The sequence below is a fragment of the Budorcas taxicolor genome, chromosome 3 (genome assembly GCF_023091745.1).
Source record: "Budorcas taxicolor isolate Tak-1 chromosome 3, Takin1.1, whole genome shotgun sequence".
Lineage (NCBI taxonomy): Eukaryota > Metazoa > Chordata > Mammalia > Artiodactyla > Bovidae > Budorcas > Budorcas taxicolor.
In genome coordinates, this window is record NC_068912.1 from 12,268,858 (window position 1) to 12,282,504 (window position 13,647).

Below are 13,647 nucleotides of genomic sequence, written 5' to 3' on the forward strand. Positions count from 1 at the left end.
GAAATGAGCAGTTGTTTCCCACATCAGCACAACCTTACTAGACTATCACTGATGGCAGAAGGTCAAAATATTTTAACATCTTTGATCCTCATTCTCTAAATATGAAAACATTCTCATGTTACAGTATGCTCTACACTTGAGAAAAATGTGAAAGTACACATATTACCTGACACATAAAAGGTCTACAGTTAACTGAATAGCTAAAATTTGGCTCCTTAATTAATAGAATATGAAGTATGGGTCATTGCTCTTTGAAGGGCTGATTTGAATTCCTTATTTCTCAGGCTGTAAATCATTGGATTGAACAACGGTGTGAGGATGGTATAAGATACAGATATTAGGGTGTCTTGACTTGAAGAGTAATTGGATTTGGGCCTTAAGTAGATGAAAGAGGCACAACCATAATGAACAGTTACCACAATGAGATGGGAAGCACAGGTAGAGAAAGCCTTGTATCTTCCAACAGAGGATGGGATTTTTAGAATGGCAGAGATGATGAGCACATAGGAGACTAGAATAAGTAACAGTGGAATAACCAAGACAAACACACCAAGCACAAATATGACCAACTGATTGAGATAAGATTGATGAGATGCCAGCTTGAGGACTGGAGAGACATCACAGAAGAAGTGATGGAGCTTGTTGGAGGAGTGGAACGGCAGGTGAAATATCATGGAGGTGGTGGCCAGTGAGATTATGAAGCCGCAGGCACAGGCAGCAGCCACTAGTCCCATGCACACCCCGAAACCCATGAGCACTGTGTAGCGCAGAGGGTTACAGATGGCCACATAGCGATCATAACCCATGGCTGCCAGCAGGAAGGAGTGAGAGCAAATGAGGAAGAGGAAGAAAAACATCTGGATGGCACAGCCTAGAAAAGAAATGGTCTTCTTCTGGGCCAGCAGGTCAACCAGCATCTTGGGTACAATGACGAAGGTGTAACAAGTCTCAGAGCAGGAGAGGACACCAAGGAAGAAGTACATGGGGGTGTGGAGGGCTCTGTCCAGCACAATGGTAGAAACAATGACGACGTTAGTGCCCAGCATGAACAAATACACAAGCAGGAAGACAGCAAAGAGCAGCCGTTGCAGCCCAGCCAGAGATGAGAAGCCGAGGAAGACAAACTCTGTCACTAAGGTCTCATTGGCCCACTCCATGGTCACTGCTATACAGGAGAGCCAGAGCCAGAGCCACAGGCCAGGATGCAGGGATGGAGAAAGGCATGGGGAACTCAGCACAAAGTCTGCAGGTGGCAGGCATCTCCAGATGTTTGATGGAACTCATTCATTCCCTCCAAAATAGTCTGCCAAAATAAGAATTAAGGCTAAATATGGAACAGAATAACTGACAACCAATGAGTAGACTTTTCCCAAGGCTATGAACACATTATCTCTCCAGGCAAGGATTAAAAATTTGCCTAACAGTTTTCTCTTGCATCTTACTTCTGGATTATTGTGGTTTTCTTGCTCACCAGAAGCCCAAGAAAGTCAACCCTTCAAAAGTGAAAAATATTAACTTCAGCTATCTCAACTTGATCAGAATGTGGGATAAAAGAATGAGAAATGTTCAGAAACAGTATGTGAACTTCAGTTTATCAACCATAAAATTGGAAGGAAAAAGAAGAATTAGGTGATCTCTGAGAAAAAGGGTGAAGGGATCTGTACTTGTTGACAACTCATTATATGCTAAAGTATAATGGTAAAAATAGCATATACATTTTGTCAGCTATTAATTACAATTTTACATCAACATCCAAAACAATAAGAAACAAGAATAAAAGCCTTTAATGTTGTTTCTAACAATAAGAAGAGACGAATTAGAAACACTTCTGGAAATTCTGAAACTAGAGCAGTGGGCAAGGATGGAACAGAAAATAATGTTAGTTTAAACAAATATTCATCTTTTTTTTTTTTTTCCCTCCAGGAAAAGAATAGTCATCAGGGTGGTAAAAAAAAAAAAAAAAAAAAAAAAAAAAAAATCAAGACAGTGACTTTGTGGCATTTTGTACCATACTTCATTTTTCCAGAGAAAGAGAAATAGAGTTTTGCAAAAATGGCCATGAAATTGTCACAGAGAATGAGAAAGAAAGGTATAATTGGGCAGTTTTCTGGGTTCCAACCCCCGACATAAATCATAGGCTTTATTTATTTTATATCTTGCTATGTTAATATTGTTCTTTTTGAATAATCTGACTACTAAATGTCGTTTGCAAACTGCTAGAAAAGATTATTTCTAAAGTCATTCTAATATCAGATAATTTTTTTCATGGGTGTGTTTACCACTAACCAAGCCTAAGAAGTAAGAAAGTATTCTCTGGATGCAAAATCATCTAGCATTTATTCACTGTATCCAGTCTTTGTGTATGCACTTTTAGTATATTTATATACTTACGTGTCATTTTGTGCTGAAGAATTATTTGCATCAGCTCTCAAAAGTTTTTTTCGATATTTCTAGTCAATAGTAAATGTTAGCTTTCTAAACACTAAGTAAAATGATTAAAAATTTCTGAAACACCTATTACTAGAATTTGGAGAATATAATTTTACTCTTTCTTAATCACTAGAAACTGGTCCTAAAATGAGTAGGTATAATTATTGTTTTCCTGAAATTAGTATTAGGATATTCACATACACTAGTTTTAAAGCTCTTTAACACAAACAATTGGAATTTTCAGTGACTACAACTTTAAAGATAACTATAAAGATATTTCTATTACATATAAATGCAAAGGGTGGATATACCAGATACCACTAGTGCCACCTGGGAAGATTCTATCCTCAATATGTACACATATATATGTATAATAAGCATCTGTTTTCTATGTAAAGAAAAGCACACTGATTAAATAGTTTCTCTATATAACACCTCCACCTCGACAAATGGACTTCCGATCATTTCAAAACATTGATGGAAATATAAATTTATAGTCATTGCTTATCCTTGTCTTAACAATTTCCAAAATTTTTTCTGAAACTTCTTTCAACTAATTCACATGTAAACCCACTGTACCCTCACTTCACTAAGTATGAATTGTAGACTATAGAAGTTAGAATTACCTGATTCTCAAAGAGTATCTATATTTACCGAATACCATAAAACACAGCTGTTAGGATTATTTGTCCCTCAGACCCACGAAGGTAGCTGATTTCAGTTAGGTAGATTTTTTTCATACTATTATTAGTAATATAACCCCACAGTCTAAATGAGTTGTGTGATTGATGCATGTGTTCTTTTCATGGTGCATGGAGACCCAATGGCACAGTATATATGAGAAGACATCAAAGACCACCACAGTGTGTTATATCAGTACTAGGGATAGAAGGTAATGGCAACCTACTCCAGTACTCTTGCCTGGAAAAATCCCATGGATGGAGGAATCCAGTGGGCTGCAGTCTATGGGGTCGAAAAGAGTCAGACAGACTGAGCGACTTCACTTTCACTTTTCACTTTCACTTTTCACTTTCATGCGTTGGAGAAGGAAATAGCAACTCACTCCAGTGTTCTTGCCTGGAGAATCCCAGGGGTGGGGGAGCCTGGTGGACTACCATCTGTGGGGTTGCACAGAGTCGGATACGACTGAAGTGGCAGCAGCAGGGATAGAAAAATTTAAACAGCAGAAGAATAAAAATATCTTCCAGCCAAATACTTATAGGCTATAAAATTAAGTTAAAAGATCCCTCAGTTTGGAGTAAGAAGATCTATATTTTAGGTCTAGCATTGTGTGACTTTGGGCAAAATTCTTAACATGAATATCAATCTCCTTATTTTAAAATTAAAATTAAAAGTGAAAGTGGAAGTCTTTCAGTTGTGTCCAACTCTTTGCGACCCAATGGACTATACGGCCCATGGAATTCTTCAGGCCAGAACACTGGAGTGGGTAGCCTTTCCTTTCTCCAAGGTATCGTCCCAACCCAGGACTCCCACACTGTGGGCTATTCTTTACCAGCTGAGCCAGAAAGGAAGCCCAAGAATACTGAAGTGGGTAACCTATCCCTTCTTCAGTAGATCTTCCCGACCCAGGAATTGAACCGCAGTGTCCTGCATGGCAGGCAGATTCTTTACCAACTGAACTATCTTGGAAGCCTTTGAAAGAGACAGGGAAATAACTGTAATAAACTGTTGAGATGCATGGAAAGTATTTAAACAGAGACTTCTACAGAATATCCTACAGAAAGAAATTTGACTTAGGGCAGCAGTTGAGTACTGGCCCTTAATAGCATTTTCAACTCATGGACTCCAAGATTCTTAGTTAGAAGAGCTTGGAATTCCCCTTATAATATTCTAGAGCTTATAGATAGAAGTCAGGTTATGATCCTCAGAGCTGACACTTTCCCACCCTACTTTCTGACTCCTTAGATACTCCCCAGGGATTTATGTAATTTAGATTTAAAAGTGACTCAATATTTGAGGTTACTGTGTACATTTAAAAAAGGAGCAAATTCACAAAATTTTCAGGTGTAAAATATTTTGAGACTTTCAAATATATATCTTATGGAAGGCATTAGTTAACTGAGATAAATTATGTAGGCAGCCTCAGATAATAAAGAAGTTAAATTTTCATACTCTTAAGTACACATGAATATCCTGAATTTGACATTTTAAAATGGAGTTTAAGTAGAGTTTCAATTATAGCTTAAAACATACAACCATGAGTAGACAGCAGAAATACTAAGTATTTGTTTCATTTAATCCATGTCAACCAAACTTAAAAAAAAAAATAAGAATGGAAAATCTACTAATAGCATAAATGATCCAGTATAATAGTCATGAAGAAAAACTCAGAGAACTATGCCCAATCATTCTTAGTACCTGGAATTAAAAACAGCTCCTGGTTCTCCTTCTTAACCCTGCCACTCACCAGAATTGCAGTGAGGTCCAGTGTCCATAACACTACCCTTTGCCAAGGTCTAGACCCCACAGAGCCCTTAGACTAACAGATCGATATTCTCACTGCTTAGCAAGTAATTATTAATATATCTCCTTTCAACTCAGAAACAGCTGTTCAGTATCTGGAATCCCAGGAAAGTAGACTCTAAGTCAAAGACTAGAACCTGAGGAAATAGCAGAAGAGACTGCTTCTGCCTTGAGACAGAAGTTCTCTGCATCAAAAGTACCATCCACTATCCATCATGAATCTATTTGTCCAGCCAAAGTCACAATATTGAGAAGTTCTGGTTCATGCAATTCTTAGAATCACATAGGATGTTGATCATTAGAAGCATATACTCTGATTATTGGCCTCCTGAGGCTTGATCTACTGCCCTGAAGAGCTTGTCTTGGAGTTAATTAGAAGCCAAATTTATTTTGGAAAAATAATGTTGCCAATTTCTCAAAGGAACCCTTAGTTGAGAAACCTGGGGAGCAGGAGCCTTGAATGTAATGAGTTCACATCTGCATTGAATATTCAGTATATTTGTGAGAAATTATGAAAAAGAACTGTGGTGTTGGAGAAGACTCTTGAGAGTCCCTTGGACTGCAAGAATATCCAACCAGTCCATTCTAAAGATCAGCCCTGGGTTTTCTTTGGAAGGAATGATGCTAAAGCTGAAACTCCAGTACTTTGGCCACCTCATGTGAAGAGTTGACTCATTGGAAGAGACTCTGATGCTCGGTGGGATTGGGGGCAGGAGGAGAAAGGGACGACCAAGGATGAGATGGCTGGAAGGCATTACCGATTCGATGGACGTGAGTTTGAGTGAACTCCAGGAGTTGGTGATGGACAGGGAGGCCTGGTGTGTTGCAATTCATGGGGTCAAAAAGAGTCAGACACGACTGAGCAACTGAACTGAACTGAACTGTACTGATGAAAAAGAAATCACTGCAACTTAGTCTGTAATGCAGCAAACAATGGACATCTTTTCATTGAATTTTAAATCAGTATACTGATGTATTTATCCAGGGACTTTGATCATTAGTGTGTATATGAATCAAAGGAGGCCTTACTTACAAATTCATCTTATCAGGTTCATGCCCATAGAAATTCTAATCAGGAGCATTGGGGTATTATTCAAAAGCTTGAGTTTTAGCAAATACCCTAAATCTAGTTACGAACATCATTAAATTATTATCTTTTCTTATCTTACCTATTGTTTATATTGGAATAAATAAAGGTGTCAGTTTTATCATTTGAGTTCAGTCCCTGAATCGCATCCCACTCTTTGTGACCCCATGAATTGCAGCACACCAAGCCTTCCTGTCCATTACCAACCCCCGGAGTTCACTCAAACTCACGTCCATCAAGTCGGTGATGCCATCTAGCCATCTCATCCTCTGTGGTCCCCTTCTCCTCCTGCCTCCAATCCCTCCTAGCATCAGACTCTCTTCCAATGAGTCAACTCTTCACATGAGGTGGCCAAAGTACTGGAGTTTCAGCTTTAGCATCATTCCTTCCAAAGAACACCCAGGACTGATCTCCTTTAGGACTGATTGGTTGGATCTTCTTGCAGTCCAAGGGACTCTCAAGAGTCTTCTCCAACACCACAGTTCAAAAGCATCAGTTCTTCGGTGCTCAGCTTTCTTCACAGCCCAACTCGCACATCCATACATGACCACTGGAAAAACCATAGCCTTGACTAGATGGACCTTTGTTGGCAAAGCAATGCTTTTACATATGCTATCTAGGTTGGTCATAACTTTTCTTCCAAGGAGTAAGCATCTTTTAATTTCATTGCTGCAGTCACCATCTGCAGTGATTTTGGAGCCCCAAAAAATAAAGTCTGACACTGTTTCCACTGTTTCCCCATCTATTTCCCATGAAGTGATACGACCAGATGCCATGATCTTCGTTTTCTGAATGTTGAGCTTTAAGCCAACTTTTTCATTCTCCTCTTTCAATTTCATTAATAAGCTTTTGAGTTCCTCTTCACTTTCTGCCATAAGGTTAATGTCATCTGCATATCTGAGGTTATTGATATTTCTCCTGGCAGTCTTGATTCCAACTTGTGCTTCTTCCAGCCCAGCGTTTCTCATAATGTACTCTGCATATACCTTAAATAAGCAGGGTGACAATATACAGACTTGACATACTCCTTTTCCTATTTGGAACCAGTCTGTTGTTCCATTTCCAGTTCTAACTGTTGCTTCCTGAGCTGCACATAGGTTTTACAAGAGGCAGGGCAGGTGGTCTGGTATTCCCATCTCTTGAAGAATTTTCCACAGTTTATTCTGATCCACAAAGTCAAAGGCTTAAGCATAGTCAATAAAGCAGAAATAGATGTTTTTCTGAAACTCTCTTGCTTTTTTGATGATCCAGCAGATATTGGCAATTTGATCTCTGGTTCCTCTGCTTTTCTAAATCCAGCTTGAACATCTGGAAGTTCACAGTTCATGTACTGCTGAAGCCTGGGTTGGAGAATTTTGAGCATTACTTTACTAGTGTGTGAAATGAGTGCAATCGTGTGGTAGTTTGAGCATTCTTTGGCATTGCCTTTCTTTGGGATTGGAATGAAAACTGACCTTTTCCAGTCCTGTGGCCACTGCTGAGTTTTCCAAATTTGCTGGCATATTGAGTGCAGCACTTTCACAGCACCATCTTTCAGGATTTGAAATAGCTCAACTGGAATTCCATCACCTCCACTAGCTTTGTTCATAGTGATGCTTTCTAAGGCCCAGTTGACTTCGCATTCCAGAATGTCTGGCTCTAGGTGAGTGATCATACCATCGTGATTATCTTGGTCATGATGATCTTTTTTGTACAGTTCTTCTGCATATTCTTGTCACCTCTTCTTAATATCTTCTGCTTCTGTTATGTCCATACCATTTCTGTCCTTTATCAAACCCGTCTTTGCATGTAATATTTCCTTGGTATCTCTAATTTTCTTGAAGAGATCTCTAGTCTTTCCCATTCTGTTGTTTTCCTCTATTTACTTGCATTGATCACTGAGGAAGGCTTTCTTATCTCTTCTTGCTATTCTTTGGACCTCTGCATTCAGATGCTTATATCTTTCCTTTTCTCCTTTGTTTTTTACTTCTCTTCTTTTCACAGCTGTTTGTAAGGCCTCCCCGGACAGCTATTTTGCTTTTTTGCATTTCTTTTCCATGGGGATGGTCTTGATCCCTGTCTCCTGTACAGTGTCACGAATCTTCTTCCATAGATCTTCAGGCACTCTATCAGATCTAGTCCCTTAAATCTATTTCTGACTTCCACTGTATAATCTTAAGGGATTTGATTTAGGTCATACCTGAATGGTCTAGTGGTTTTTCCTACTTTCTTCAATTTAATTCTGAATTTGGCAATAAGCAGCTCATGATCTGAGCCACAGTCAGCTCCTGGTCTTGTTTTTGTTGACTGTATAGAGCTTCTCCATCTTTGGCTGCAAAGAATATAATCAGTCTGATTTCAGTGTTGACCATCTGGTGATGTCCACGTGTAGAATATTCTTTTGTGTTGTTGGAAGAGGGTGTTTGCTATGACCAGTGCATTCTCTTGGCAAAACTCTATTACTCTTTGCCCTGCTTCATTCCATATTCCAAGGCCAAATTTGCCTGTTACTCTAGGTGTTTCTTGACTTCCTACTTTTGCATTCCAGTCCCCTATAGTGAAAAAGACATCTTTTTTGGGTGTTAGTTCTAAAAGGTCTTGTAGGTCTTCATAGAACCGTTCAACTTCAGCTTCTTCAGCATTATTGGTTAGGGCATAGGCTTGGATTACTGTGATATTGAATGGTTTGCCTTGGAAACAAACAGAGATCATTCTGTCATTTTGGAGACTGCATATTAGTACTGCATTTCAGACTCTTTTGTTGATCATGATGGCTACTCCATTTCTTCTGAGGGATTCCTGCCCGCAGTAGTAAATATAATGGTCGTCTGAGTTAAATTCACCCATTCCAGTCTATTTTAGTTCGCTGATTCCTGGAATGTCAATGTTCACTCTTGCCATCTCCTGTTTGACCACTTGCAATTTGCCTTGATTCATGGACCTAACATTCCAGGTTCCTATGCAATATTGCTCTTTACAGCATTGAACTTTGCATCTATCACTAGTGTCATCTACAGCTGGGTATGGTTTTTGCTTTGGCTCCGTCCCTTCATTCCTTCTGGAGTGACTTTCCACTGATCTCCAGTAGCGTATTGGGCACCTACTGACCTGGGGAGTTCCTCTTTCAGTATCCTATCATTTTGCCTTTTCATACTGTTCATAGGGTCCTCAAGGCAAGAATACTGAAGTGGTTTGCCATTCCCTTCTCCAGAGGACCACATTCTGTCAGACCTCTCCACTATGACCCACCCATCTTGGGTGGCCCCTCAGGGCATGGCTTAGTTCATTGAGTTAGACAAGGCTGTGGTCCTAGTGTGATTAAACTGACTACTTCTGTGATTATGGTTTCAGTGTGTCTTCCCTCTGATGCCCTCTTGCAACACCTACCGTCTTACTTGGGTTTCTCTTACTTTGGACGTGAGGTATCTCTTCATGGCTGCTCCAGGAAAGTGCAGCTGCTGCTCTTTACCTTGGACGATGGGTATCTCCTCACTGCTGCCCCTCCTGACCTTCAACATGGAGTAGGTCCTCTAGGCCCTCCGCTCCCGCGCAGCCACCACTCCTTGGACATGCGGTTGCTCCTCCCGGCCACCACCTCTGACCTTGGACATGGGGTAGCTCCTCTCAGTGGTTCCTGCGCTGTTCCAGCCTGGTACCCTGGGCCGCTGCCCCTGACCTCGGACATGGGGTAGCTCCTTTAGGCTGCTGCCCCTTGGGCATGGGGTCCTCCCAGCTCCTGCCCCTGACCTCGGAAGTAGGGTAGCTCCGCTCAGCTGCACTTGTGCACCGTCGCAGTCCATAAAGTCCATGTGTGTATGTTGAGTCACTCAGTCCTATTGGACTCTTTGGGACCCCATGGACTATAACCCACCAGGGTCCTCTGTTCATGGGATTTCCCAGGTAAGAATACTGGAGTTGGTAGCCAGTCCTTTCTCCAGGAGAGCTTCCTGACCCAGGGATTGAACCCATATCTCTTACATCTCCTGCATTAGGTTCTTTACAGCTAGTGCCACCTAGGAAGCCCCATAAAGTCCATATATTCTATAAAATCAAAACCAAATGGAGAACAATTTTGAATATTCCTTGATCAAAATCAGTATATGCAAAGCTTAATTTAGCATATTTTTGCAAGACTAACTTGACCTGGGTCATTTCTTGTTTATGGCTTTTGAATTCATATTCAAAACATAAACTGTTTCCCAAGGTTGATATGACTACTGATTAATTTCCTATCATTTAAGAAAAATTTAATATTTTAACAGACCACTTTGAATAATAAACAAATACTGCCTTCTCAGTATTTATAGCTCTCACTATAAATGTGAGTATTTATAAGCTGCTTTATGACAATATTACCCTGATCCTTTTTTTTTTTTTTTTTTGGTTGGTTTGAATATTTCTGGTTAACTGTCTTTGTTTTGTATGCACAATAAACTTTTACTAATTACTGCTTCAGTGTTTCATTGGTTTTACTTCCATTATTTCTGGAAATAATATAAATCACTGTATAAATTGAGAAGGCAAACTAAAAGTCAACTTTCTAAAGTTTACATGAAAAGAATAGCATAATTTTTAAAAGGAAAAGTAATATAAGGGCCTACTCTTCTCTGTAGTAAGATGCCTTAGCAATAAAAAGAGCACACTACTGGGACAGAAAGAGATGAATAGTATAAAGAGATGGAAAGGAGGGCTCAGAAATCAATCTAATGTATTTGGGAACCTTGTCATTGACAAAAGTGGACTAATAAGTCAGTGAAAAAGAAAACTATGGTTATTTATAAATGATACTGGGAACCTTGAGGAGGACATGGCAACCCACTCCAGGATTCTTACCTGGAGAATACCCATGAACAGATGAGGCTGGAGGGCTACAGTCCATAGGGTCACACAGATTTGGACATAACTGAAGCAACCTAGGTAGCACACACTGGGAACCTTACTACCTCTGTGTACCATATCACAGAAAGAGGTGTCCTGATGGAACAATGTAATACCTTGCTGAAGATTCAGTTATAGCACCAAGTATGTGACAATACCTGATGGAACCCCATATATTTAATTAAAGCAGAATGTATTCTTAACTAGCAAAGAAAGACTGTGCCCAGCCGCCAATTATGATATATGTCTGAGCATCAATGTGAGAGGAAAGGACATAATTCCTTCTATTATTGGACCACAGGAGATCAAATCAGTCAATTCTAAAGGAAGTCAACCCTGAGAATTCATTGAAAGGACTGATGATGAATCTGAAGCTCCAATATTTTGGCAACCGGATGGAAAGAGCAGACTCTTTGGAAAAGACCTTGATTCTGGGAAAGACTGAAGACAAAAAGAGAAGGGAGCAGCAAGAGAACAAGATGGTTAGACAGCAATACCGACTCAATGGACATGAATTTAGCAAACTTGAGCTTTGTAGTTTAGAGGTCTTATTTCCAAAAAGGAGTTTGTTGTTGTTGTTGTTCAGCCACTGTCCTGTCCAATTCTTAGCAACTTCATGAACTGTAGCTTGTCAGACTCCTCTGTCCTTCATTTTATCTGGAGTTTGCTTACTCTTTGGAAGAAAAGTTACGACCAAACTAGACAGCATATTAAAAAGCAGAGACATTACTTTGCCAACAAAGGTCCATCTAGTCAAAGCTATGGTTTTTCCAGTAGTCATGTATGGATGAGAGAGTTGGACTATAAAGAAAGTTGGGTGCCAAAGAATTGATGCTTTAGAATTGTGGTGTTGGAGAAGACTCTTGAGAGTCCCTTGGACTGCAAGGAGATCTAACCAGTCCATCCTAAAGGAAATCAGTCCTGAATGTTCATTGGAAGGACTGGTGTTGAAGCTGAAGCTTCAATACTTTGACTACCTGATGCAAAGAACTGAGTCATTTGAAAAGAACCTGATGCTGGGAAAGATTGAAGGCAGGAGGAGAATGGGACGACAGAGGATGAGATGGTTGGATGGCATCACCAACTCAATGGACATGAGTTTGAGTAAACTCCAAGAGTTGGTGGTGGACAGGGAGGCCTGGCATGCTGCAGTCCATGGGGTCGCAAAGAGTCATACATGACTGTGTGATTGAACTGAACTGAAAGCAGAAGTAGATGTTTTTCTGGAACTCTTGCTTTTTTGATGATCCAGCAGATGTTGGCAATTTGATCTTTGGTTCCTCTGCCTTTTCTAAATCCAGTTTGAACATCTGGAAGTTCACAGTTCATGTACTATTGAAGCCTGGCTTGGAGAATTTTGAGCATTACTTTGCTAGTGTGAGTCATGAGTACAATTGTGCAGTAGTTTGAACATTCTTTGTTTCATATTTTATCCAGTTTAAAAAGGTTCTCAGTCATGCACCTATGGTCATCTAATCATGACAAAGGAAGTAAGAATCTATAACATAGAAAAGCCAGTCTCTTCAATAAATAGTGTTGGAACTGGACAGCCACATGCAAAAGAATGAAATTAAAGCACTCCCTAACACCACACATAAAAATAAACTCAAAATGTGCATACATACGGGATCTAGAAAAATGTTACTGAAGAATTTATTTACAGGGCAACAATGGAGAAACAGACATAGAGAATAGACTTATGGACATGGGGAGAGGGGAGGAGAGAGTGAGATGTATGTCTTTCCATACATGGAAAGAGTAACATGGAAACTCACATTATCATATGTAAAACAGATAGCCAACAGGAATTTGCTGTATGGCTCAGGAAACTCAAACAGGGGCTCTGCTTGACATTGTGAGAAAATATTTGTAAATGAAGAGAAATATTTGCAAATGAATATTTGTAAATGAAGCAACTGGCAAGGAATTAATCTCCAAAATATAACAACAGCCCATGTAGCTCAATGTTAAAAAAAAAAAAAAAAATTTCAAGCAAACCAGTCAAAAATGAGCAGACCTAAATAGACATTTCTCCAAATAAGACCTACAGATGGATTTTGGGAAGACCTTTGTTATGGTTGTGGGCTCTCCACCTCTGCTGGATCAGGAAGCTGGGGACGCACCCTCAGATAACACGACTGGTCCCTAACTGTAGCCCCTCCACTCCCTGATTCCTGTGGCCTTTTAAATGATTGAATAACAATGAAAATGGATCCAAAGTGACTTCTCTACTGAAGCAGAAGATTGTTATTACCTTCCATTAACTCAATTTAGTCTCTGGGAATGGGCAGAATGAGTGAAATACAGAAAACTGAAGAGAAGAAAACCTCACTTTGGAGCTTTCTCCATGACTGTTCTGAAGCCCTGCCTTTCTACCTGTTTTAGTTTTGCTGTGAATTTATAAATAGTGAAGACCAAAGAAATAGAAGAAACATTTGAGAGCTTTATACAAAAAAATTTGCCTTGAAATCTGCTATTCTTTGAGGGAAAAGCATATTAAGTTCCTGGTTTTTGTTTAGTTTTTTTTAACAAGCTTTCTTATGTCCTTAGATTTTGAAGGATAAGACAAATATAAACTCATACCTGCAGATATTTTTACCAGCTGTGTAGGAATAATGAGATATAAATTAAGGGCTTTGTAATGTGGATGTTTTGCTACTAGAGTTGACTACTCTGAAGATCTTTTATAGCTCGTTAGTGTTTTATTTTTGATCTATCACTTCAATGATATTATTTGACCAAACAAAAGTCATTCTGTCTTTCTAAGCTATGACCTTGTTATGAACAGT

At 39.5% G+C, this 13,647-nt stretch overlaps 1 protein-coding gene across 1 annotated transcript; it reads right to left on the bottom strand.

The window, feature by feature from the left end:
• Positions 1-215: 215 nt before the first annotated feature.
• Positions 216-1,157, bottom strand: LOC128045105 (olfactory receptor 10K1-like). The gene has a single exon (XM_052637568.1). It carries the CDS (start codon positions 1,155-1,157, stop codon positions 216-218), a length of 942 nt encoding a protein of 313 aa, XP_052493528.1.
• Positions 1,158-13,647: the final 12,490 nt, after the last annotated feature.

What these genes read in the sequence shown, in the direction of transcription:
- LOC128045105 (XM_052637568.1), bottom strand. Translation starts at nt 1,157, where the DNA reads ATGGAGTGGGCCAATGAGACCTTAGTGACAGAGTTTGTCTTCCTCGGC.